Here is a 27,709-nt window from a genome sequence, read left to right on the forward strand (position 1 = left end):
AAAGTACTGTCACGGTTCAACTTAAATTTGGTTTTAATAGAGTAACAAAATTGACCCATGTACCAAGGATATGGGAGCGTTTGATTATGAACTTTGAAGATAACATAAGAAATAGGAGCAGGAGTAGACCATTCAGCCCTCCGAGCCTGCTCCACCATTCAATAAGATCATGGCTGATCTTCTACATCAACACCACCTTTCTGTACTATCCCCATATCCCTTGATACCCTTAGTATCCAAAAATCTCATGTCTAGAATTCAGCTCTTTTGTCCATGTTTGGACCAAGGCTATAATGAGGTCAGGAGCAGAGTGGTCCTGGCAGAATGCAAACTGAGCATCGGTGAGCAGGTTATTGTTGAGTAAGTGATGCTTGAAAGCAGTTGATGACACCTTCCATCACTTTGCTGATGATTGAGAATAGACTGACTGATGGGGCGGTAACTGGCTGTATAGGATTTGTCCTGCTTTTTGTGGACAGGACATACCTGGGCAGTTTTCCACATGTGTACAAACAGACCCAGGTCCCTCTGAATACCAACATTTCCCAGTCTCTCATGTAAAAAAAAATTCTGCTTTTCTATTTTTCCTACCAAAGTGGATGACTTCACACTTCTCCAAATATTCCATCGGTCATGTTCTTCTCCACTCACTTAACTGGTCTATATCCCTTTGCAGCCTCTTTGCGTCCTCCTCACAGCTTACTTTCCCACCTAACTTTGTATCGTCAGCAAACTTGGAACATAGGAACAAGAGTAGGCCATTTAGCCCCTTGAAAATGTTCCATCATTGAGTGAGATCATGGCTGATCTGTGACCTAACTCCATATACCTGCCTTTGGTCCATATCCCTTAATACCTTTGGTTAACAAAAATCTATCAATCTCAGATTTAAAATTAATTGATCTAGCATCGATTGCCATTTGCAGAAGAGAGTTCCAAACTTCTACCACCCTTTGTGTGTAGAAGTGTTTCCTAAATTCACTCCTGAAAGGTCTGGCTCTAATTTTTAGACTATCCCCCCTAGTCCTAGATTCCCTAACCAGCAGAAATAGTTTCTCTCTATCTACCATATCTGTTCACCTTAAGATCTTGAAAACTTCGATCAAATCACCTCTTAACCGTCTAAATTCTAGGGAATACAACCTGAAAATTTGTGTAATCCCTCCTTGTAATTTAACCCTTGGAGTCCAGGTATCATTCTGGTAAACCTACAATGTACTACCTTCCAAGGCCAATATATCCTTCCTAAGGTGTGGTGCCCAAAACTGCTCACAGTACTGGGAAACATTACACTCGGTCCCCTCATCTAAATGAAAACTTTAAGTTACTCAGATGCTGATGCGCAAATCAAAATAATCCACCAGCATTATAATCGGGCTTATTCCAATTATAACTTCTCGTGATATGAAGTTTCCCCCTATGACAGGTTCAATTCCTGATCTTTGCTGAGTCAGTTGGTCGACTATTAACCCCAACATTGTATCAGAGAAAGAGAAAAATTAAAAGCATGGTTTGGATTCTTGCTTTTGATTGCTATCTAATGATCCTTGCTGGAAATACATGCGCGATCATTGGTTTGAAACTACAGATGGAGTATAAAGGTGAACTTGATGAAAGTCCTCAAAGAAATGCACGACGTTCACACAATTACGTAGCTATCCCCCACCATAGTTCTGGCACGGCTAATGTCTATAGACCAGAGTCCTGAAGCAAGCGCTCCCTCCCTCATTCAGCAATGTGAACACTATTCTCTCTCACCTGAACGTTGATGGTAGGTTTCCTTGTACACATCCAAGAAATGGCTTTTGTCACTGCACTTTCAGGGACCACGGAGGCAGGAATAAGGCATTTTAAGAGACGCGTATTAAATCTGTCAACTGTGAAAAAGACCATTCAAATCATTAGCACTGCAATATTTTATTTGCACGAAAAGGGGAAATTTGTGAAAAATAAAAATATTTTGCACTTTACAAAACAAAAGGCCAACTGCAGTTTGCAAAGGTACAGCTCATCATTGATGTCAACAGAATGGCCCTACTTGAAGGTTTCCATGACATTGTTAAATTAATATTTTGTAAAAAAAAACTTCGAGTAAGACCATTATATTATTCTATACTAGCTGAAGTGCCCGGCGGTGCCGAGGCTTTTTCGAGGGCATGTTGTTGTTGGAAGAGAGAGAGCGACTGTGGGGGAAGAGAGAGCGCGACTGGGGGGGGGAAGGGGAGGGGGGGGGGGGAAGGGGAGGGGGGGGGGGGAAGGGGAGTGAAGGGGGGGAAAGGGGGAGGGGGGGGGAAGGGGGGAGGGGGGGGGAAGGGGGAGGGGAAGGGGGAGAGTCCCTGAGCCCCTTGATCTCCGCCCCCCCGATCCCTGCCCCCCCGATCTCCCGAGCCCCGCCCCCCCCGATCTCCACCCCCCCCCGGATCTCCGGAGCCCCGCCCCCCCCGATCTCCACCCCCCCGGATCTCCGGAGCCCCGCCCCCCCGATCTCTTGAGGCTCGCCCCCCCACCCACCACCCCCGATCTCCCGAGGCTCGCCCCCCCCCCAACCAAGCACCGAACTCCGGAGGCCCGATCTCCCGAGCACCGGCCCCCCCGAGCTGGCTTCAAGTCCGCCGATTGCGGCTGAGAGAGACGGACGGCCGGCCCGGTTGCCGGGGTAACCCTTCCCGCTCTCCAAGCCCCGCCCGAGATCCGCACTCCCGAGAGCCCCGCCCCCCCCCGCCCGAGCCGAGCGGGGAACAGAGAGACGCCGCGTCTCAGCTGCTCCTGCTGCGCGCGCACCCTGACCCTCGTGGCTGACGCCGTTGCCCCGGGTAACGTGACACCGGGGGTGGGTGGGGGTGGTGCGTGAGGAGCTTTGCAGAAGCCGTGGGACAATTACCTAGCTCGGGCCTGGCTGGGCAAGAAAGGCCCATGCTTTGAGGCCTAACAAAAACGAGGAAAGGTAGGAAAAAGAATCTTCAGGTTAGAGAAAATATTTACAAATGAATGAAGTTTTTTTTAAAAACAATTTAATAAAAGCAATTTTGTTTTGCTGGAAATGTACATTTGAAAAGAAAGACGCAGAAAGCAGGAAATAGAATGGAAGCAAGATGGCGGCTACTCACCTCGGTTCAGAACGATAAGGCCCGCCCACACATGCCAAAGCGTAGGATTGGTCAATCGTCCCATCACTCGACCGTAGGAGGGCCCGGCCGCACGCACCAGCAACCCGGCGTACGATTGGTCGACCTCGAGGTCACTCTGTCGCTCATGAGCGGATAATGAGATGCTAATGAGCGGAATGTTGAAGGTTTTTCGGATACCGCGGGCGCAATTTTTGTCCGGCCGAAACGTAAATACGCTTACCATCGTTTTGGAGCGGTGAGCTTTCTTTCGACCTAACGCACGCGCAGGTACGCTCTGTAACTTTCGAGCGCATAGCCGGACAGACGCACACCCAACGACAGACAGAAGGGCAGACAGACAGAAGGACAGACAGAAGGACAGACAGAAGGACAGACAGAAGGACAGACAGAAGGACAGACAGAAGGACAGACAGAAGGACAGACAGATCGATTCCTTATATATATATATATATATATATATATATATATATATATATATATATATAGAGATTAGGAGCAATTCCCTTCTGTTTTAAATATTAAAAGCGCAACAACTATACATCAAAAGATCCTTTACCTAGTCTGCCACTCATAGCCACGTCCAGAAGTGCTTCAATTGCATCTGGCAGCAAGCCCTTCTCAAATGCAATGCCTTCAATTGCCTCCATATGAAGATTTCCTTTTGATGGAGTTCGTTCCTTCACTGAACAGAAAGAGAGAGAGTAATTAATGAATACACTTACACCTAGATCCTGTCTCACTCAGCTTCTACAGTCACACTATTCAGCTTGGGATGGGGAAGTCACTGAATACCAACCATGAACAGGAATCCTTGCTAAACGTCCCTCTCCTTAACTCAGAAGCATCATGGTCAATTGCAGCAACCTACCTGCTGAAACATCTGGTATCAGCTAACTCAGCACAGTCTCTGGCAATCAAACCTGGGACCTTCTGGTCTGTATAGCTCAGTGCTACACCAGGAGAACCCCTTTAAACACAAAACCACTGGGCAGCACCACTCATCTGCCTGGGACATGCCAGTGAAATTTCTCAGCAGGAGTTCCATTGGCATTGCAGCCTTCTGCTACACCTCACAAAAGATAAAACAGGCTACCACAACCTAAAGGCATAGCTAGTGCACCAACTGTGGACATTTTCTTCAGCAGCCAGGGCAGAATAGACCAAATAATGTTTAAAAATGGAAAGAAAAATCTTGCATTTATATCACTCCTTTCACAACCTCAGGATGACCCAAAGTGCTTCACAGCCAATGGCACACTTCAGAATTGCAGTGACTGTTGTAGTGCAAGGAAACGCAGCAGTCAATTTACGTGCAGCAAGGGCCGATAAACAGCAATGAGATAAGTGACCAGGTAATCTGGCATTGGTTGAGGGATAAATGTTAGCCAGGACACCGGGAGAACTCCCTTGCTCTTCTTCAAATAGAGCCATGGGATCTTTTACCGTTTGAGAGTTTATTGGTAAAATGGTAAGATGAAAAGAGTGTGCAAGTGTTTTTTGATCATTGTGTGCGCTTTACTTCCTGGGTTATCTACTAAAATGGTGTGTAACACAGGTAGACATGCCAGACTTCAGCACCATGGCAACACCAGCAACACTGTACGGCAAGTAGAACTGTCATGATTAGCTCAACGAATTGGAATAACTGCTCCAGGCCAGCAGAAGAAAGCAAGCCCAAACAATAATGAAGAACTCCAACAGGGCACGTCATGACAAAGGGCAAGCAGCATCCAACTGCATGCTGGTTGGAGAGCACCAGCTGGTCTGACATATCTTGTTGTGTGAGTCAACATTCTCAGCAATCACTCTGATGAAGTCAAAGTTACACTTAAAACTGCTGCGCAAAAACCTAGAAGGTGCACTAGGTTGTGCGGTGTCTAATAAATTTATGCCAAAATTGCAAACTTTGGTGAAATAGAAAGACAGCAAAGTTTCACATTTAATGGTGGTAGATGTTCGTTAAGTAAATATACATGTGAAGGACATTTACTGTGTAGTGTCAAAGGAGGTTTCTACTAAAATTAGTGCATGTAGCTACAACTGTGTCATCATAGCCACATCTGTAGCTAGTCAGAAATCTGTATTGGACAACAGATACTAATTCTAGTTGTTCCGTTTTAGTCACCACTTTAACAGGACATACAAGCATCTCCACAAACCAGCCATTTAAGTTTTTCCAAATTATTGGCTTGGTTCACTAGCAGACAAATAGATCAATCAGCGGGGCAGGCAAATAGATCAATCAGCAGGACAGTCAATGCTAAAGACATTTTTCATCTGAAAACAATCAAATTATGATGCTGCTTTAAGGTCTTATTTAAATTACTGTTGGTACAGTTAAAAATTAAACTTTAAAATTTGATTCTATTTTTAATAACAAATGATAATACTGCAGAAAAACTGCAGGCCAGAAAAAGGAATGAAGGAGGAGAGAAGAAGAACTCAAATCACCATGCACCCAATTGACTAAACATAAAACAAAAAACATTAGATGTCTGCATAGCTAAATAACCAACTTGTACAGGATGCTGTCCCACTGTTCAACATAAAACATCGAGACTAACAGAATAGCCTCTCCGGTATGTATTTTCTTCAGTAGCGTACCTGATTTTTTGCCCTTTCACCACAGACCTATTAATGTTGAATTACCAATCTGCCTTGGACCATAATTCCACCAGCCAGCTTCAGATCACCTTTCCAACCTCAGAGCCACCTTCATGAACTTCACACTTTTGTCATCTTCAGGACTAGCTGCCAGCAGGATATCCGAGACTCTGATCATTCGAGGTCCACTTCTTCACCTACCCAAATATTTATTTATTCTAACTTCCTCACAAATGTCGGCAATTCCCCTTCACCCCCTTGTTCCAGGTTTCCCTTCATTATTATCCACTGTTTTTAATTCCTTTTCCACTTTAAAAAACTATGTTCTAGCTGAATTTGATGCTCCTGATCTACCCTCACACATGAAATAACTGCTACAATAGACCTCAGCTCCTCCACCTCCTTACTTTCCTCCTCCCAGTCTTGCTCTGCTCCTTTCTTTCCCTTGTCTTGGCTCCAGCTGACTTATCGTGGCCCGAGAATATAATTTCTCCTCAAATAAACTTATTACTCCCTGCTGCTCTCGGCTCCTGTACCTCATAAAGCCCTCAGTCTTGCATTCCAGCCTGAACATCCACCAGCAACCCCAAAACCTCAGGCCTTACTGAATCGTCACTTACCAATGGCAATTCTTTCTTGGTCAGTGAGAACCCCCTGCCATCTCCACCTGCCCAAACCACCACTTTAGTGGCATAGCTACAAGCTCCCAATCCAACCCCTCTATCTTTTTCAATGTTTCAGAGCGGCGAGAGCGGACCTGCGAGGAGTAAGGTGGCTGAGCGGCGGCGGTTATTTAAATCAGCGGCAGACACCAGGTAGGCCTCAGGGCGGCGAGAGCGGACCTGCGAGGTATGAGGCGGCTGAGTGGCGGTTATTTAAAAGAGCGCCAGAGACCAGGTAGGCCTCAGAGCGGACCTGCGAGCAGCGAGGCGGCTGAGCAGCGGCGAGTTTTAAAAGAGCGCCAGAGACCAGGTAGGCCTCAGAGCGGCGAGAGCGGACCTGCGAGCAGCGAGGCGGCTGAGCAGCGGCGAGTTTTAAAAGAGCGCCAGAGACCAGGTAGACCTCAGAGCGTACTAACCTCCAGTCTCCGAACTCAGAGGGAGGGAGAGAGGTAAAAAGTAATCGAAGTATGGCGTCACCAGAAAACAGGTAAGTGATTGGTTGGCGAGTATCTCTCTCTCTTTTTAAACTTTAACTCTGTGGTTTATAGTTTTTAAGCTCTCTGTGCAGTGGCGGGGACTCTTGGTAAACCAGGGCCCTTAAATATACCATTTAACTGTAGTGTAATTGATTAATTAATTGAAATTAAATCAAAGGGCAAGTCATGACAGGAGAGCCCGGCCCCGTGGTATGCTCCTCCTGCGCTATGTGGGAACTCAGGGACACTTCCTGTGTCCCTGACAACCATGTGTGCAGGAAGTGTGTCCAGCTGCAGCTACTGGCAGACCGCATTGCAGCGCTGGAGCTGCCATTGGATACATACTGGACCATTCGCGATGCTGAGGACGTCGTGGATATCACGTTTAAGCAGTTGGTCACACCGCAGGCAAAGGTTGGACACCAACAGACAAGAGTACTAGGCGCAGGCAGGTAGTGCAGGGGTCCCCTGTGGACATCCCCCTCTCAAACAGATACACCACTTTTGAGTACTGTTGGGGGGGATGGCTTATCAGAGGAAGGCAGCAGCAGCCAACTTCCTGGCACCAGGGGTGGCTCTGCCGCACAGGGCGGGAGGAAAAAGGGTAGAGTTATAGTAATAGGGGATTCTATTCTAAGGGGAATAGATAGGCGTTTCTGCGGCCGCAAACAAGACTCCAGGATGGTGTGTTGCCTCCCTGGTGCAAGGGTCAAGGATGTCTCAGAGCGGCTGCAGAACATTTTGGAAGGGGAGGGTGAACAGCCAGTTGTCGTGGTGCATATAGGTACCAACGATATAGGTAAAAAACGGGATGAGGTCCTAAAAGCTGAATATAGGGAGTTAGGAGGTAAATTAAAAAATAGGACCTCAAAAGGTAGCAATCTCAGGATTGCTACCAGTGCCACGTGCTAGTCAGAGTAGAACTAGAAGGATATTTCAGATGAATACGTGGCTAGAGGAATGGTGCAAGGGGAAGAGATTCAAATTCCTGGGACATTGGAACCGGTTCTAGGGGAGGTAAGACCAGTTCAAACCGGACGGTTTGCACCTGGGCAGGGCCGGGACCGATGTCCTAGGGGGAGTGTTTGCTAGTGCTCTGGGGGATGGTTTAAACTAAAATAGCAGGGGGTTGGGAACCTGAGCAGGGAGAAAGAGGAAAGAGAAACAAGGATAAAAGCAAAAGATAGGAAGGAGAAAAGCAAAAGTGGCAGTCAGAGAAATCAACAGTTTAAGTCAAATATGGCCACAGTAAATAATAATTCTAAAAGGTCCAAGAGCGTTAAAAAAACAAGCCTGAAGGCTTTGTGTCTTAACACGAGGAGCATTTGTAATAAGGTGGATGAATTAGCTGCGCAAATAGAGGTAAACGAATATGATTTGATTGGGATTACGGAAACATGGCTCCAGGTTGGCCAAGGCTGGGAACTCAACATCCAGGCGTATTCAATATTCAGGAAAGATAGGCAAAAAGGAAAGGGAGGTGGGGTAGCACTGCTGGTTAAAGAAGGGATTAACACAATTGTGAGGAAGGATATTAGGTCTGATGATGTGGAATCTGTATGGGTAGAACTGAGAAATACCAAGGGGCAGAAAACGTTAGTGCGAGTGGTATATAGACCTCCAAACAGTAATGCGGAGGTTGGGGATGGCATTAAAAGGGAAATTAGAGAAGCATGCAATAAGGGCACAGCAGTCATCATGGGTGACTTTAATCAACATATAGATTGGGCTAACCAAATTAGTAACAGTACTGTGGAGGAGGAATTCCTGGAATGTTTACGGGAGGGTTTCCTGGACCAATATGTCGAGGAACCAACCAGAGATCAGGCCATCTTAGAGTGGGTATTATGGAACAAGAAAGGATTAATTAGCAATCTTGTTGTACGAGGCCCCTTGGGTTGGAGCGATCATAATATGATAGAATTCTTCTTTAAGATGGAGAATGAAGTAGTTGACTCAGAGACTAGGGTCCTCAATTTAAATAAAGGAAACTACGAAGGTATGAGGCGCAAGTTGGGTAGGATTGATTGGGGAATGTCACTCAAAGGGTTGACGGTGGATAGGCAATGGCAAACATTCAAAGACCACATGGATGAACTATAGAATTTGTTCATCCCAGTTTGGCATAAAAATAAAACAAAAAAGGTGACTCAACCGTGGCTAACAAGGGAAATTAGGGATAGCATAAGATCCAAGGAGAGGACATATAAATTGGCCAGAAAAAGCAATAATCCTGAGGATTGGGAGCAGTTTATGATTCAACAAAGGAGGACAAAGGGATTAATTAAGAAGGGGAAAATAGAATATGAGAGTAAGCTTTCAGGGAACATAAAAACTGACTGTAAAAGTTTTTATAGATATGTGAAGAGAAAAAGATTGGTGAAGTCAAGCGTAGGTCCCTTGCAATCAGAATCAGGGGAATTTATAATGGGGAACAAAGAAATGGCTGACCAATTATATTTTGGTTCTGTCTTCACAAAGGAGGACACAAATAACCTCCCAGAGATGTCAAGAAACATAGGGTCTGATGAAAGGGAGAAACTGAAAGAAATCAGCATTTGTAGGGAAATGGTGTTAGGGAAATTGATGGGATTGAAAGCCGATAAATCCCCAGGGCCTGATAATCTACATCCTAGGGTACTTAAGGAAGTGGCCCTAGAAATAGTAGATGCATTGCTGATCATCTTCCAACATTCGATGGAATCTGGAACAGTACCCATGGATTGGAGGGTAGCTAAAGTTACCCCACTATTCAAAAAAGGTGGTAGAGAGAAAACGGGGAATTACAGACCGGTAAGCCTGACATTCGTAGTGGGGAAAATGCTAGAGTCCGTTACAAAAGATGTACAGGTAGACTACCCTTTATCCGGACTTCCGAAAACCGAAACCCTCTAAAAACCAAAGGTTTTTTCGTTCAGCGTAAGTCGTGCGTACGAACGAAAAAACCTTCGGTTTTTAGAGGGTTCCGGTTTCGGAAGTTCGGATAAAAGGTAAGTCGTGCGCACGACCCCCCGCCGACCCCCCCCCCCCCCGCGGACCCCGCCGGCCCCGCCAACCGCCGACCCCCCCGGCCCCGACAACCGCCGACCCCCCCCCGCGGACCCCGCCGGCCCCGACAACTGCCGACCCCGCCAGCCCCGACAACCGCCGACCCCCCCGCGGACCCCGCCGGCCCCGACAACCGCCAGCCCCGACAACCGCCGACCCCCCCGCGGACCCCGCCGGCCCCGACAACCGCCGACCCCGCCGGCCCCGACAACCGCCGACCCCGCCAGCCCCGACAACCGCCGACCCCCCCGCGGACCCCGCCGGCCCCGACAACCGCCGATCCCCCCCGCCGACCCCCCCGGCCCCGACAACCGCCGACCCCGACTGACTTACGCTGAGCGTCAGCCGTGCGCACGACCCCCCGCCGACCCCCACCCCCCGGCGAACCCCCGCCGACCCCCCCGCGGACCCCTGCCGACCCACCTTCCGAAATCCGAAATTCTCCTTTATCCGAAACTCGGCTGGTCCCGAGGTTTTCGGATAAAGGATAGTCTACCTGTAATAGCAGAGCACTTGGAAAACTGTGGCAGGATCGGACAAAGTCAACATGGATTTACAAAAGGTAAATCGTGCTTGACTAATCTACTGGAATTTTTTGAGGATGTAACTGGTAAAATAGATAAGGGAGAACCAGTGGATGTGGTGTATTTGGACTTTCAAAAGACTTTCGATAAGGTTCCGCATAAGAGATTAGCGTGTAAAGTTAAGGCACATGGGATTGGGGGCAAGGATTGGATAGAGAACTGGTTGGCAGACAGAAAGCAAAGAGTTGGAATAAACGGGTCTTTTTCCGAGTGGCAGGCAGTAACTAGTGGGGTACCCCGCAGGGATCGGTCCTTGGACCCCAGCTATTCACAATATATATTAATGATCTAGACAAGGGAACTAGATGTAATATCTCCAAATTTGCAGACGACACAAAGCTGGGTGGGCGTGTGTGCTGTGAGGAGGATGCCGAGAAACTCCAGGATGATTTGGACAGGTTGGGTGATTGGGCAGAAGCATGGCAGATGCAATATAACGTGGATAAATGTGAGGTTATCCACTTTGGTGTCAAAAACAGGAAGGCAGATTATCTGAATGGCAATAGATTGGGAGAAGGGGAAGTGCAACGAGACCTGGGTGTCCTTGTGCACCAGTCGCTGAAGGTAAGCATGCAGGTGCAGCAGGCGGTTAAGAAGGCAAATGGTATGTTGGCCTTCGTAGCGAGAGGGTTTGAGTACAGGAACAAGGATGTCTTGCTCCAGTTGTACAGGGCCTTGGTGAGACCACATCTTGAGTATTGTGTGCAGTTTTGGTCGCTTTACCCGAGGAAGGATGTTCTTGCCATGGAAGGGGTTCAGCGAAGATTCACCAGGCTGATACCTAGGATGGCAGGAATGACGTATGAGGAGAGATTGGACTTGTACTCGCTGGAGTTTAGAAGAATGAGAGGGGATCTCATTGAAACTTATAAAATTCTGACAGGACTGGACAGACTAGATGCAGGAAGGATGTTCCCGATGGTTGGGGAGTCCAAAACCAGGGGTCACAGTCTAAGGATAAGGGGTAGGCCATTTAGGACAGAAATGAGGAGGAATTTCTTCACCCAGCGAGTGGTGAACCTGTGGAATTCTCTACCACAGAAGGCAGTAGAGGCCAATTCATTAAATATATTCAAGAAGGAGTTGGATATATTTCTTAAGGCTAAAGGGATCAAGGGATATGGGGAGAAAGCAGGGACCGGGTACTGAATTTGGATGATCAGCCATGATCGCATTGAATGGCGGAGCAGGCTCGAGGGGCCGAATGGCCTACTCCTATCTTCTATGTTTCTCTCCTATTGAACATCTTGTCCTTTACCATCCTGTACACTTCTTCAAAATCTTTATTTATTACCTGCCTGAGCTCTCAGGTGTTTTTCTTATTGAAATCACCTCCTTAATATCCACCTCAGTATTTGCAGTGACTTTTTATCCATGATAAATTCAAACTTCATCTTAAACTCATGTCCACTAATTTTTGCCTTCTGCTCTTCTCTTAACCTCCACATTAACTTCCCATCCACGTGCATAGTCACTTCCTCAGCCTCAAAACCTCCACAGCATTCCGAGACACATCCCCACCGTATATACATTCTCACAGCCCAAAAAGCCTTTGCTTTCGCTTTCCACCCGTAGAAAAAAAACTACCCTCTCCCAAAATCTCTCATACGTGCCATATCAAATTCCAATGATCCCTTCCTCTGGTTTACCTGCTGCAGTGGTATTGGACTGATCTCTTCCATTATTGCCTCACCTGAGAACTCAGTCTCTCATTGCTAAAATATCCACTTCCGTGTCTTTAAATATGCAGACCATAATCTTGAGCTTGACTAGGGTACGACTGACCTCACAATTCAGCCTGGCTAGAACACAGATTTACTATCCCTCCCTCTCCCGAGCCAAATCCACCTACTCAAACTTATTTGAGTAGAAGCAACTCCAAACTTCTATTCTCTATAACTTTACTATCTCCCCCATCCTCTTCAAATGCTAAATGCAAGGAACTTAGGCCTAGAAATTCACTATAGCCACGTTTGGGGCGCCAGCCTCGCCAGGGCGCTAAAAGTAGCGCCCCGGAAGCAGTCGCGACCGCCCGCCGGAAATTCAGTTTGCGCGCCCCAGAGGGAAGCCCGGCGCTACTGGAGGTGCCCCGCATCCCTCTTGGGGCGCTGCAGCTGAATATCGCTGCGCAACATGCCGCAGCGCCACATGCTGCGGTACTGCAGGCCTTCCTCCCCTTCTTAAAGGGGAGGGACCTAGTGTACCGCGATCGAGGATCGCAAGTGCCGGCAAAAGAGTCTGGCACCGAGGAGCAGTGCCGGGCTCTTGGAACGCAGTCGGCACTCCACGGGGGGGGGGGGGGGGCTCAGGAGGCCGGGGACGGCAGCGCGGAGAGGTGCTGGCAGGCGGCCAGCAAAAAAAATGGCCGCCCCGCACCTCTCCTTTAATTAGCGCCTCTACCGCCGCAGGTAGGCCCCCCTGAACCGGTCGCAAATAGCGTCCGGCGTTAAAGCAGGGGGCGCATCTAAATATCGCGATCGGGGCGTTAGCGGGGCGCTGCACACACCGATGACGTCATCGGTAGCGGCGCAGCGCTAATGGCTGGCGCCACCATTAGCGTCCCGCTGAATTTAGCGGGAGGCGTGGCCAGTGGCTTCCGACCCACTTCGCGCCCTCTTAAGGCGCTAACGGGTGGCAAAGCCACTGAATTTCTAGGCCTTAGACTTCTAAATAGAAGCTATCCCCCACCCCCACTCAACATTGATTCCTTGTTTCTCCCATCTTAGCGTCCAACTCTTATTCCATTAGTTTCTCCAAAATCTTTCCCCTGCCCTCATTAAACTTATCTTGACCATGAAGCTTCCCTTCTACTCCCTCAATCCCCTAACCTCAGCTTCTGATCACTCCATTTCTTCTCCTCAATCTCTCACTTGCCAATATTATCAATTTATTACTGTCTTCTGGCATTATCCCTGCTGCCTTCTCAAGAGCGGTCATTCTTCCCCACCTGTAAGCTGCACGTTGTTCTGCGCAACCGGTTTCTTTTAATGCGCAGTTCCTTTAAATTTCTCCAAAAGCGCAGAAATTTAAAATGCAAAAGCCGGTGAGTGGCCAGCGCGGGACTTTTCATATTACTATGCGTCCGCACATGCACCTTAGCGGCAACATTGATCGCCACCGTTAACAAAACATCTTAAACCCCACATTAACTTCTGCAATTACTGCCCTACCTACAATCTTCCTTTCTCTTCAAAGTCCTGGAAGACATCATTGCCTTCCAACTACATACCCAACTCTCCCTAGTTGAGACCCTGTAATCTGGTATCCTCCTCATCCAAAGCACATACTGCTCTGGTCAAAATAACAAATGATATCACGTGTGACTGACCGCAGGTCACTATCCCGCTCAACCCTCTTCACCACCACTGATCACTCTCGCCGCCTCCAACGATTCTCCTCGACAGTGCACTTTTTGGCACTGCTCTCCAATGGTTCCATTTAAATCTGAATCAAAAATGACACGACTGCCAGTGGTCTTGAATAAATCAAACCAGCTTCATGTAGACAAAAGTGAAGCCATTCTTTCTTACATGCTACTCCCATTACACCATCAACTGCCACCTCAGGCTAAGTCTGGTGCTACGGAACCACAACATGTTTGATCCCATGTTGCGTTTCCTTTCTCAAATCCATTACTTTGCCAATATAATCTGTCTCAGCTCTTAGCTCTCCCCCATTGCCTTTGGTCACCTCCATAGAATCAAAGAATAGTACAGCAGAGGAGGCCATTCAGCCCATCGAGTCTTCCAAAGAGCAATCCAATTAGTCCCATTTCCCCGCTCTTTCCCCGTATCCCTGAAATTTTTTCTCCATTAAGTATTTACCCAATTCCCTTTGAAGGCTGCTATTGAATCTGTATCCACCACCCTATCAAGCAGTGCATTCCAAGTCCTAACCAGTCGTTGCGTAAAAAAAACTTTTCCTCACGTCACCTCAATTCTTTCGTCAATCACCTTAAATCTGTGCCCTCTGGTTATCGATCCTTCAGCCATTGGAAACAGTTTCTCTTTATTTACTATCTAAACCTGTGGTGTATGTAATCGTTCCACCTTTAAGAGAACTATTTTAAGAGATGCACTACTTTATCTTGGCTGCTGTATACTGTAATACCGGTGGTGACCACACCGGTATATAAGTGCTGTGTAATTATTTATTGGGCAGTTCAGCCTGACCTCCGACTAGTAAAGACCTGTGAATTTACTCCTGTGGTCTGTGTGCAGTGATTCTTATTAACAATAACCAGAACACACAGACTTAACAGTGGCGACGATGACGATCTTACCCTGCGGCAGAGATATATCCAAGGCAGTTTAACGGGCGTCGAGAAGAGGCATCCGCCCTCATCATCCTGCTGAGAAAAGACTCGGGTCTGAAGAGCAAGGAAGAATCCTGACACGAAGCCTTCCATCAGCAACAGGCAGTGATCATCCCTTCTATCACGGTGGTGGGTAAGCCGATCAGCGACGAGCAGCAAGTCGGCCACGTTGGCTGTGAAGTAGGGGAGGGAAAAACGGAGGATATAAGGGCGGAGAACTCGACCACGGCCGGGGAAAAGAGCCGGACAGAAGTCGGGGCCAGAGGCGCTGAGACTGGGGCAGCGTAAGGCACGGGAGCCGCGGTGAATGCAAACGCAGCCGGTGTAAAAGACCGGGCTGCAAGCGGGCTGGGAGACGCAACAGCGTCGAGAGAGAGCTCGACCGCGACCGGGGAAAAAGGCCGGGCAGCTACCGAGGCCGCGAGGCGCGGGATAAATTTTTTTTTTTTAAACCGCGGAGAACTCAGCCGCAGCCGGGGGAAAGGACCGGACTGCAAGAGGGGCTGGGAGGCACGATTTGAGAACCGCTGGGGAGGGCGAACGCAGCAATATGGCAATCGCCATTACAGCCAGTGGGGGAGAAAGGCAAACGCGGGAAGCCGCCATTTTCGTAGGCGGGGGAAGAAGACAAGCGCGGGAAACCGCCATTTTGGAAAAAAAAAATAAAAGAAAAATTTCTTTTTGTTTCTCAAGAAGATTGCGAGGATGCCTAAGCGTGGTAACATCAACGATTTCGATCCCGATGTTGAAGATTGGGCCACGTATGTAGAACGCATAGAGATTTATTGTAAGGCAAATAAAATATCAGATGAAGATAAAGCACTAACCTTACTAAACTCAATGGGTGCGAAGACATACGGGCTATTGAAGCATCTTCTATCACCAGCTAAACCGGCGGATCAGGCTTTCGCTAATATTGTTGCTGTCCTGAGAAATCATTTGAACCCCACACCGCTGATGTTAGCGGAACGATTTAAATTTTATGCGAGAATGCAACTGAAAGAGGAAAGCAACGCGGAGTATTTAATTGAACTGCGTAAGCTAGCGAAATACTGTCAGTTTGGGGAAAGACTGACAGAGGCACTGAGAGACAAATTCGTGTGTGGATTGTCGAAAGAAGGAACACAAAAGCGGCTGCTTGAAGAGAATGATCTTACACTTGATAAGGCTGTCACTATTGCAGCATCGCACGAAGCCGCAGCGAGAGGCACTGCGGAAATGCAGCTGAAGGCAGCGGTACTCAGCATAGATCAAATGGCTTTGGGTACAGCGAAATGTTATCGTTGTGGAAAGACAACACACGATCAGAACCAATGCTGGTTTAAAAATCAGGAATGTAGAAAATGTGGCAAGCTTGGTCACATAGCTAAAGTATGCCGGTCAGGAAAGAAGACCAGCAACAAAAAGTCACCGCAGGAAAAGTGCAGAAAGGTACATAAGGTGGCTGAGAAGAGTTCGGATGAACAGAATTCGGATTCAGACTCCAACAGCAAGGAACTGGGTAGTCTGAGAATTCACAATGTGAGTAAGGAAGCTGACCTACAAACTATCTGGGTCACACTTCAGATAGCAGGAGTCCAAGTGAAGATGGAATTGGACACCGGATCGGCGTTGACGGTCATGAATAAGCAAGATTACAAAAGGTTATTCACACATATTCCCCTACGGGATACGAAGATAGTATTGCAGACATACACGGGGCAAAGAGTATACCCCATCGGAAAGATAAAAGCCAAGGTGGTACACAAGGGCAAAGAACACCAAGGAATTGACTTATATGTACTACCTGAGGGAGGTCCACCACTTCTGGGACGGGAGTGGATCAGGAAAATAAATATGGACTGGCACTCCCTAAAAGCAATAACGGTAGATTCCGGAAAAAAAGATGTCAAACCTGAACGATTGTCCAGAATATTGGATGAGGCTAAAGAGGTGTTCCAACAGTGACTGGGAACACGGAGAGGAATTACAGCAAAAATCAAGATTGCAGAACATGCAAACCCAAAATTTTTCAAAGCCAGACCTTATGCGATACGGCCTGCTGTGGAAGCTGAGTTGGAAGGGCTAGAACGTTCAGGAGTACTGTCTAAGGTGGACTGGAGTGAGTGGGCCACGCCCATTGTTCCCATCATGAAGCGTTCATCGAGTAACAAGCCAGGGGAACCGGGGAAGGTCCGCATCTGTGGAGACTTCAAGATCACAGTTAATCCGGTGCTTCACACGGTGCAATATCCGCTTCCGCGGATTGAGGATATCTTTGCTTCATTGTCTGGCGGGAAACACTTCACCAAGATAGACCTGGCGCAAGCGTACTTACAGATGGAAGTTGAGGAAGAGTCGCGCCAGTATCTCACAATCAACACGCACAGAGGCTTGTATCGATATAATAGACTGGTTTTTGGAGTGGCTTCGGCTCCAGCAATTTGGCAGAGGGCCATGGAGCAGGTATTACAGGGAATTCCAAGCACTCAATGTTACTTGGACGATATCCTGATTACAGGAGATGACGATGAGGAACACCTTGCAAATTTGAAACTGGTGCTCACCAGATTGAAAGAATATGGACTTCGAGTTAATCGCCAGAAATGATAGTTCTTTCAGAAACGGATCTCGTACTGTGGTCATGTCATTGACCAGGAGGGGCTGCACAAGTCACCTGACAAGATCGAAGCTGTTGTGAAGGCTCCCGCTCCGGAAAATGTATCCCAGTTGAGGTCGTTCCTAGGGTTGATTAACTATTACCATAAGTTTCTGCCAAATCTATCCACGGTGCTGCACCCGCTGAACGCTCTTTTGCAGAAAGAAGTACCATGGAAGTGGAGCGAGGACTGTAAGAAGGCCTTTCGCAAAAGCAAGGCATTGATCACCTCAGAGGAAGTGTTGGCTCACTTCAACCCAACGCTACCTATTCGTTTAGCTTGTGATGCTTCTCCTTATGGTATTGGAGCAGTACTCTCACACAAGTTGCCAAATGGCTTGGAAAGGCCAGTCGCATTTGCATCCAGATCATTGACCTCCGCTGAGCGCAACTATGCTCAGATAGATAGGGAGGCTCTCAGCCTTGTGTGGGGAGTAAAGAAGTTTAATCATTACCTGCAGGGCCAGAAGTTTACACTGCTGACAGACCACCAGCCGTTGGTATCCATTTTTAACCCTAAGAAGGGTGTTTCGGTGATGACAGCACAGAGGCTCCAGAGATGGTCCCTTTTCCTAGGGGCACATCAATATCAGATAGAATTCAAAGGTACAAAGCAGCATGGTAATGCTGATGGGCTGTCGCGCCTGCCACTACCTACTGAGGAGGAGGCATCGACGGTTGACCCGGTGGAGTTATTTCACTCGACCATCATCGAATGTTTACCTGTCACCAATGCAAATATTGAAAGGGAGACTAGGAATGACCCGACACTGTCCCGGGTCTACGAATTGACAGTAAAGGGATGGCCAGCCCATGGTGATCCACTGTTACCGGCATTCTCAGCAAGACGAGACCAGCTGTCCATCTGTCAGGGAACATTGATGTATGGAACAAGGGTGATTATCCCTCCTAAGTTAAGAGAGAGAGTTCTAAAAGAACTACATGAAGGTCATCTGGGGGGAGTCAAGATGAAAAGCCTTGCTAGGGCTTATGTGTGGTGGCCGGGTATCGACCAACAGATAGAGGATCTGACGAAAAGCTGCTCAGGGTGCCAAAAAGTCCAAAATGCACCTCCAATTGCACCGCTGCATCCATGGGAATGGCCTTCAACCCCATGGCAACGTGTACATATTGACTTTGCTGGTCCATTCATGGATTCCATGTTTTTAATTGCAGTGGACGCACATTCTAAATGGCCAGAAGTGATTAAAATGACTACCACTACCTCGGAGAAGACGATCGCGGTGCTAAGAACGATATTTGCAAGAAATGGATTGCCAGAGCAAATATGTTCAGACAATGGACCACAGTTCGTGTCAGAGGAATTCCAGAAATTCCTGAAGAAGAATGGGGTGAAACATTATACCTCTGCCCCATATCATGCAGCTACGAATGGGCTGGCCGAGAGGTTTGTACAGACGTTCAAAAAGGCAATAAAGGCCATGAGCGAAGATCAGATTCCACTGCAACACAAGGTGGACAATTTCCTACTGGCATATCGAAACGCCACCCATGCAACAAACCAAAGTCCTGCCATGATGTTCTATAACAGGAGGTTGCGGTCCAGGTTGGACTTGTTAAAACCAAATGTGCGGAGGGAAGTCGAAAACAAACAGTTCCAGCATATCAATAACAAGCCCACTCGGAGTTTTGAAATAGGACAACCGGTGTTAGCCAGGGACTATAAAAACGAGAAATGGCAATCTGGAACAATTCGGGCCAGACAAGGACCCCTGATGTACACGGTAGATGTTGGTGAAAATGTAATGCGACGTCATGCTGACCAACTGGTGGGATCGAGAACAAGGGTCGAGCCCATGGTTACGACAGAGACAACCGTGGAGGAAGTTAGTGAACCTGAAGCATCTACCTCAGAAGTGAATATACCTGATGATGATGTCCTATCCATAGGGGATCAACTAGATGAGTCACCCCAGCAACGAGAACCAGAGACCCCTGAAAGGCGTTATCCGTCTCGGATCAGGAGGCCTCCTCAGAGACTGAATCTGTGAACTGTTTTTACATGAAGTTGTGTATATATGTTATTATGTTATGTTTAATGGGGAATATATACTGTTAAGCTAAAAAGGGGGGATTGTGGTGTATGTACCCGTTCCACCTTTAAGAGAACTATTTTAAGAGATGCACTACTTTATCTTGGCTGCTGTATACTGTAATACCGGTGGTGACCACACCGGTATATAAGTGCTGTGTAATGATTTATTGGGCAGTTCAGCCTGACCTCCGACTAGTAAAGACCTGTTGAATTTACTCTTGTGGTCTGTGTGCAGTGATTCTTATTAACAATAACTAGAACACACAGACTTAACAAAACCCTTCATGATTTTAAACATCAAATCTCCTCTTAGCCTTCTCTGCTCCAAGGAAAACAATCCCATCTTCTCCAGTCTATCCACGTAACTGTATTTCCCTCATCCCTGGAACCATTCTAGTAAATCTCTTTTGTACCCTCTCCAAAGCCTTCATGTCCTTCCTAAAGTGCGGTGCCCAGAAGTGGACACAATACTCCAACTGGGGCCAAACTAATGTTTTATATAGGTTTAGCATAACTTCCTGGTTTTTGTACTCTATGCCTCTATTTATAAAGCCCAGGATCCTATATCTTTTATTTACTGCTTTGTTAACCTGTCCTGCCACCTTTAAAGATTTGTGCACAAACACCCCCTTGTCTTCTTGCACCCCCTTTAAAATTCTACCATTTACTGTAGCATGTACTCTCTTCCCCTCATTTTTCCGACCAAAATGTATCACCTCACACTTCTCTGCGTTGAATTTCATCGGCCATGTATCCGCCCATTCCACTAGCCGGTCTATGCCTTCTTGAAGTCTATTACTATCTTCCTCACTGTTTAATACACTTCCAAGTTTCGTGTCATCTGCAAATTTGGAAATTGTGCCCTGTACCCTCAAGTCCAAGTCATTAATGTATATCTTAGTACGGAACCTTGAGGAACGCCACTGTGGTCCTCCCTCTGCAGCCACGGTACGCCGGTGGTGGAGGGAGTGAATGTTTAAGGTGGTGGATGGGGTGCCAATCATACGGGCTGCTTTGTCCTGGATGGTGTTGAGCTTCTTGAGTGTTGTTGGAGCTGCGCTCATCCAGGCAAGGGGAGAGTATTCCATCACGCTCCTGACTTGTGCCTTGTAGATGGTGGAAAGGCTTTGGGGAGTCAGGAGGTGAGACACTCGCCGCAGAATACCTAGCCTCTGACCTGCTCTTGTTGCCACAGTATTTATGTGGCTGGTCCAGTTAAGTTTCTGGTCAATGGCGATCCCCAGGATGTTGATGGTGGGGGATTCGGCGATGGTAATGCCGTTGAACGTCATGGGGAGGTGGTTAGATTCTTGCTTGTTGGAGATAGTCATTGCCTGGCACTTGTGCGGCGTGAATATTACCTGCCACTTATCAGCCCAAGCCTGAACGTCATCCAGGTCTTGTTGCATGCGGGCATGGGCTGCTTCATTATATGCGAGGAGTTGCGAATGGCACTGAACACTGCAGTCATCAGCAAATATCCCCATTTCTGACCTTATGTTGGAGGGAAGGTCATTGATGAAGTAGCTGAAGATGGTTGACACTGCCCTGAGGAACTCCTGCAGTGATGACCTGGGGCTGTGATGATTGACCTTCAACCACCACAACCATCTTCCTTTGTGCTAGGTATGACTCTAGCCAGTGGAGCGTTTTCCCCCGGATTCCCATTGACTTCAGTTTTACTAGGGCTCCTTGATGCCACACTCGGTCAAATGCTGCCTTGATGTCAAGGGCAGTCACTCTCACCTCACTTCTGGAATTCAGCTCCTTTATCCATGTTTGGACCAAGACTGTAAGGTGGTCAGGAGCCAAGTGGTCTTGGTGGAACCCAAACTGGGCATCAGTGAGCAGGTTATTGGTGAGTAAGTGCCACTTGATAGCACTGTCGATGACACCTTCCATCACTCTGCTGATGATTGAGAGTAGACTGATAGGGTGATAATTGGCCGGGTTGGATTTGTCCTGCTTTTTGTGGACAGGACATACCTGGGCAGTTTTCCACATTGTCGGATAGATGCCAGTGTTGTAGCTGTACTGGAACAGCTTGGCTAGAGGCGCGGCTAGTTCTGGAGCACAAGTCTTCAGCACGATAGCCGGGACCCATAGCCTTTGCTGTATCCAGTGCGCTCAGCCGTTTCTTGATATCACGTGGAGTGAATCGAATTGACTGAAGACTGGCTTCTGTGATGGTGGGGACCTCAGGAGTAGGCCAATATGGATCATCCACTCGGCACGTCTGGCTGAAGATGATTGCAAATGCTTCAGCCTTGTCTTTTGCACTCGTGCTGGGCTCCACCACCATGGAGGATGGGGATATTCATGTAGCCTCCTCCTCCCGTTAGTTGTTTAATGGTCCACCATTCACGACTGGATGTGGCAGGACTGCAGAGCTTTGATTTGATCCGTTAATTGTGGGATCGCTTAGCCCTGTCTATAGCATGCTGCTTCCGCTTTTTAGCATGCATGTAATCCTGTGTTGCAGCTTCCCCAGGTTGGCACCTCATGCTCTTCTACACTCCTTATTGAACCGGGGTTGGTCCCCTGGCTTGATGGTAATGGTAGAGTGAGGAATATGCCGGGCCATGAGCTTACAGATTGTGGTGGAATACAATTCTGCTGCTGCTGATGGCCCACAGCGCTTCATGGATGCCCAGTTTTGAGCTGCTAGATCTGTTCTGAATCTATCCCATTTAGCACAGTGGTAGTGCCACACAATACGATGGAGGGTGTCCTTAGTGTGAAGATGGGACTTCGTCTCCACAATGATTGTGCGGTGGTCACTGCTACCAATGCTGTCACGGACAGATGCATCTGCGACAGGTAGATTGGTGAGGACTAGGTCAAGTAGGTTTTTCCCCTCGTGTTGGTTCTCTCACCACCTGCCGCAGGCCCAGACTGGCAGTTATGTCCTTCAGGACTCGGCCAGCAGTGATGCTACCGAGTCACTCTTGGTGATGGACATTGAAGCCCCCCACCCAGAATACATTCTGTGCCCTCGCTACTCTCAGTGCTTTTTCCAAGTGGTGTTGAACATGGAGGAGTACTGATTACCACCTACCACCCTCCCTCAGCTGATTAATCAGCAGGAGGTTTCCTTGCCCATGCTTGACCTGAAGCCATGAGACTACATTGGGTCCAGAGTCAATGTGGAGAATTCCCAGGGCCACTCCTTCCCAACTGTGTACCATTGTGCCGCCACCCCTGGTGGGTCTGTACTGCCGGTGGGACAGGACATACCCAGGGATGGTGATGGAGGAGTTTGGGACATTGGCTGAAAGGTATGATTCTGTGAGTATGGCTATGTCAAGCTGTTGCTTGACTAGTCTATGGGACAGCTCTCCCAATTTTGGCACAAGTCCCCAGATGTTGGTGAGGAGGACTTTGCAGGGCCGACTAGGCTGGGTGTGCCGTTGCCGTGTCCGTAGCCAGTGCAGAGGTCAATGCTGGGTGGTCCATCCGGTTTCATTCTTATTATGTTTTGTAGCAGTTAGTTACAACTGAGTGACTTGCTAGGCCATTTCAGAGGGCAGTTAAGAGTCAACCACATTGCTGGTGCCCAACCCCGCGGCAAATCAGTTTAAACACCCCCCCCCCCCACAACACTAACGTGCCCGCAAGGATATTGTTTCCAGCTCTGTTCAGGTGCAACCCGTCCATCTTGAACAGGTCCGTCCTGCCACAGAACTGGTCCCAATGTCCCAAGAATCTGAAGCCCTCCCTCCTGCACTATGTCTCTAGCCGTACATTAACCTACCATACCTTCTTATTTCTACTCTCACTAGCACATGGCACTGGGAGTAATCCAGAGATTACCACCTTTGAAGCCCTGCTTTTTAACTTCCTCCCTAGCTCCTTAAACTCGACTACAGGACCTCAACCCTCTTCCTCCCTATGTCGTTGGTTCTGATACGGACCACGACTTCTGGCTCTTTCCCTTCTCCCCCGCAGAATGTTCTGCATCTTTGCCATGATGTCCTTTACCCTAGCACCAGGAAGGCAACATACCATACAGGTTTCACGTTGACGGTAGCAGAACTGCTGGTCTGTCCCCCCGACTATCGAATCCCAAATTACTACTGCATTCCTACACTTTACTGTAGCCCCGTGCAGTCCTCTGCCTCACTGTGCTAGGCTCGGGACTACACTCCTTTGAGGTGTCGTCACCCTCACCTATATACGAATTCTCAGCTTCCACTGCGATGCAATTTACTCAGCTGTCTCCAAGCTCTATGTAAATAAGGACAAGGATCTTGAAATTGATTTCATGGGGCATGGGGCAACCTGGTGAGGGTCAGGCTGATGGAAGTGGGTAAAAACACAAGTAGTGGCAGTCAGAATAAGTTGCAGCTTTGGAGGGTGGAAGCTGGGACACTAGCTAGATGTTTAAAGAAACTGATTCTCAATTCCCACCCTCCAAAGCTGCAACTTATTCTGACTGCCACAACTTGTGTCTTTACCCACTTCCATCAGCCCGATCCTCACCAGGTTCCCCCATGCCCATAGAAATAATTTCAAGATCCTTGCCCTTATTTACAAATGTCTCCACACTTCACCCCACCCTATCTTCAGCCCCATGTCCCCTCACTCTTTTGACACTAGTCTACTTATTTATGCGCTTCACTCAACTATCCTGCTTTTTCAGCCACCATACCCCTCACCAAGTACAGCCTGCGGGAAAGAGGACAGCGAAGCAGCCCCACACTGAGGCCTACCCCACTCCACCCAGACTGACTGACTGACTGCACAAACCTTCGATTACAGTATGATGATGGCGAAGTACTCACCAGTAGCAAAGTACTCGACCGCCTTCTGCAGCGACTCCAAGTCCCCGCCGGCCGCTCCGAGCCGGGTATTCGGCCCGCCGGCCGCTCCAAGCCGGGTATTCGGCCCGCCGGGCCGCTCCATCTCCTCGGGAAATGAAACGCCAGCACATTCAAATCACCGCGCGCCCCCGGCTGGCCGTTAGCGCCTGCGCATCACGGCCAGGAGGCGGAGCTAACGGCCTCTTCACCAAATCAACGGACTCCGAGCCTGCGCACTGAGAACGAAGGCAGCTGAGGTGGAACTCAGAAAGGAGTGTGGCGGAAACTGACGAAAAACAGCAAAAGGAAAACAAGCTAATTAAATATTTTGTAGACAAAAAAGCATGGAACAAAAAATATCCTGTTCGACCCACCAGCTCCCAACTTAAATAACAATCTATTTCTAACTCGTGTGGAAACGACCGTGCCAACCCAGGAAACCAGCAAAAACTGCTAACTCAAAAATAACCCTAAATATAACCCTATGGCATGTGGGAGGGGACGCGTGGAGCACAAAACATACATGGACCAGTTGGGTCGAATGGCTTGTTTCTGTGCTGTACATTCTATGTAATTCTATGTTAAAGAGCAAAATACTGAATGCAGCTGCTTCTGAAAATCTGAAAACAAAAACAAAAGGCTGGAAATACTCAGCGGTCAGGCAGCATCTATAGAGAAACAGAAGGTCAGTTAGTTGACATTTCAGGTGTAATACTCTTAGTCAGGACTGGAAAAGGGTCTTCGACCTGAATCATTGACTGACTGCACTAAAAGTATAGTTGGCCACAGCATCTAATTTAAGCTGTATGTATACGCAACATTACTATACATAAGAACAAAACTGATAATGTGGTCAGGGCACAGTGGCACCAGAATGGACCACTGCTCTTTAGGTGCTGCATGCACCTACAATATATTGAGCTGACTTTGTGTCATAAGCTAACCAACTCATTAACATATTATTTGCAACACGTTCAGTGTATTACGGATGACTGACAGAGTGCAGGAGGGTGGAATATTGATTTCAGCAATTCTTAATGGCTGCTGTTCACTTTTAAAGTTAAGAGGGAGAGAAAAATGACTTGAGCAAGACATTGAGGCAGCTTTGGAGGTGTAGCTACAGGTGGTCGTGGAAAGAAGGATACATCTATCTTATATATATATAAACGAGTCGATCTGTCTATCTGTCTGTCCTTCTGTCTGTCTGTCCTCACGTGTGCGTCTGTCCGGCTAATGCGCTCGAAAGTTATAGAGCGTACCTACGCGTGCGTTACGTCGAAAGAAAGCTTACCTTTCCGAAACGGTCGTAAGCGTATTTACGTTTCGGCCGGACGAAAATCGCCGCCCGCGGTATCCGAAAAACGTTCAAAATTCCGCTCATTAGCATCTCATTATCCGCTCATTAGTGACAGAGTGACCTCGAGGTCGACCAATCGTACGCCGGGTTCCTGGCGCGTGCGGCCGGGGCCCTCCTACGGTCGAGTGACGGGACGATTGACCAATCCTACGCTTTGGTGACCTGACCGGTCGACCAATCGGTGCGTGTTGTGGGCGGGCCTTATTGTTCTGAACCAAGGTGAGTCGCCGCTGTCTTGATTCCAAACTTTTCCTTTCTTTTTCCCGCTTTCTGCGTCTTTCAAAAAAAACGTTGCTTTTAAAACACATAGGCCTAGAAATTCAGTGGCCTGCGCCACCAGTTTGCGCCAAAGAGGGCTTTTGCGCCACTGTGCAAACCTACTCCGCGATATTTAGCGGGGCGCTAATGGCGGCGTTAGCCATTAGCGCGGCGCCGCCACCGATGACGTCATCGGTGTGCGCAGCGCCCCGCTATCGCCCCGCTGGCCATATTTGGTTGCTGCGCCCCTCCCCTGTGCCGGCCACAAACAGCGACCGGTACACGGGGCCTACCTGTGCCGGTAGTGGGGCGAGATAAGGTGGAGGTGCGGCCGGCCGCTTTTTCGGCGGCCGCCTGCCCGCACCTCCGTCCCCGGCCTCCTTCACCACCCCCCCCGCGGCATTGCCGGGCTGTTTCCAGAGAGCCCGGCACTTCTCCTTGGTTGCCGGGCTCATTTGCCAGCACTCGCGAGCGGGGATTGCGCTGTTGCAGGCACCTCCCCCTTAAGACTGAGAGGAAGTCCTGCAGTACCGCAGGCTGCCGTGCCGCAGCGGGTGGCGCTGCAGCACTTTACACGCCGATATTCAGTTTCAGCGCCTCAAGCGGGGCGCCGAAACCCTTGTTTAGCAGCCGGCTTCCACTTGGGGCGCTGAAAGTGAATTTCCCGCTGGCGCAAGTGGCTCCGCGCGCAGCGGTAATTCCGGCGCCCAGGCGAGCTGGGGCACCCCTAACTGAATTTCTAGGCCATATTGTTTTTTTAAAAAGTTAATTACTGTCTAAATCTTTTATCTAATCTCATTAATTTTCCTACCTTTCCCCGTTTTTCCAGGTAGGCCTCGAAGCCTCGGCCTCTCCTCCGCACCCACGCCCGAGCTAGGCACCTCCCGGCCCCAGTCAACAAGCGGCCCCCGATCGCCGCCATCTTTGTGAAGGCTGGAAGGGGCGGGCCTCAGCCGAGCGCCGCTACCTTAGTAAAGGGTGCGCACTCAGCAGGAGCAGCTGAGACGTGGCGTCTCTGTTCCCCGCTCGGCTCGGGAGTGCTGAACCCGGGCGGGGCTTGGAGAGCGGGAAGGGGTTACCCCGGCAACCGGGCCCGCCGGCCGTCTCTCACAGCCGCAATCGGCGCACTTCAAGCCAGCTCGGGAGGGCGGGGCCATGTCAGTGCGTGGGGCGGCACGGAGCTCCGTGGAGCCATCGCCGGCGCTGGGCTCGGGTGCTTTGTGGCCTGCGGCCCGAACAGCGGCTGCGGACCTCGAGCTGACCGGGGCGCTGGACTCGGCTGGGCCATGTCTTTTGTGGGTGTTCGCCTCGGCCAACGGCATCAGGGTGACGGCCGAGGGAGCGCGTTCATCCAGGTGCCGAGGCCCGGGCCCCGGGGCGGAAAGAGGGATTGGAGCGGGGGATGAGGGCTCGGGCAGGGGAGAGGGAGAGTGGGGAGAGAGAGTGGGGAGGAGGGGGAGAGGGAGGGAAGGGGGTAGGGAGGTGGTGAGAGGGAGAGGAGGAGGGGTAGGGAGGTGGTGAGAGGGAGGAGGAGGGAGGAGAGGAGGGGAGAGAGAGAGAGGGTGGGGGGGAGGGGGAAGAGAGGAGAGAGAGAGGGTGGGGGGAGGGGAGAGAGAGAGAGAGGGGTGGGGGGAGGGAAGAGAGAGAGGGTAGGGGAGATGAGAAGAGAGAGAGGGGGTGGGGAGGGGCGAGAGGGGAAAGAGAGAGAGGGGGTGGGGGAGGGGTGAGAGAGAGAGAGGGGTGGGGGAGAGAGAGAGTGGGGGGAGAGAGAGAGGGTGGGG

At 49.1% G+C, this 27,709-nt stretch overlaps 1 protein-coding gene across 2 annotated transcripts in view; it reads right to left on the minus strand.

Annotated features, from left to right (window-relative positions):
* The window catches only part of LOC147118612 (centromere protein I-like), a 59,436-nt gene extending 34,676 nt beyond the window's left edge, over positions 1–24,760 (minus strand). The window contains exons 1-3 of one of the 2 annotated variants that reach the window (XM_085983723.1): positions 24,296–24,760; positions 3,685–3,810; positions 1,759–1,877 (exon numbers count right to left, since the gene is read on the minus strand). In XM_085983723.1, the coding sequence (XP_085839849.1) occupies positions 1,759–1,877; positions 3,685–3,810; positions 24,296–24,416 (366 nt within the window). In that variant the 5' untranslated portion in view covers positions 24,417–24,760. The remainder of the gene's footprint in view (positions 1–1,758; positions 1,878–3,684; positions 3,811–24,295) is intronic. The other variant, XM_085983722.1, reaches the window with a different exon arrangement.
* Positions 24,761–27,709: the final 2,949 nt, after the last annotated feature.

Source organism: Somniosus microcephalus, chromosome 4 (assembly GCF_052327205.1).
Source record: "Somniosus microcephalus isolate GS21.2 chromosome 4, FLI_Smic_1.0, whole genome shotgun sequence".
In the NCBI taxonomy this organism is placed as follows: domain Eukaryota; kingdom Metazoa; phylum Chordata; class Chondrichthyes; order Squaliformes; family Somniosidae; genus Somniosus; species Somniosus microcephalus.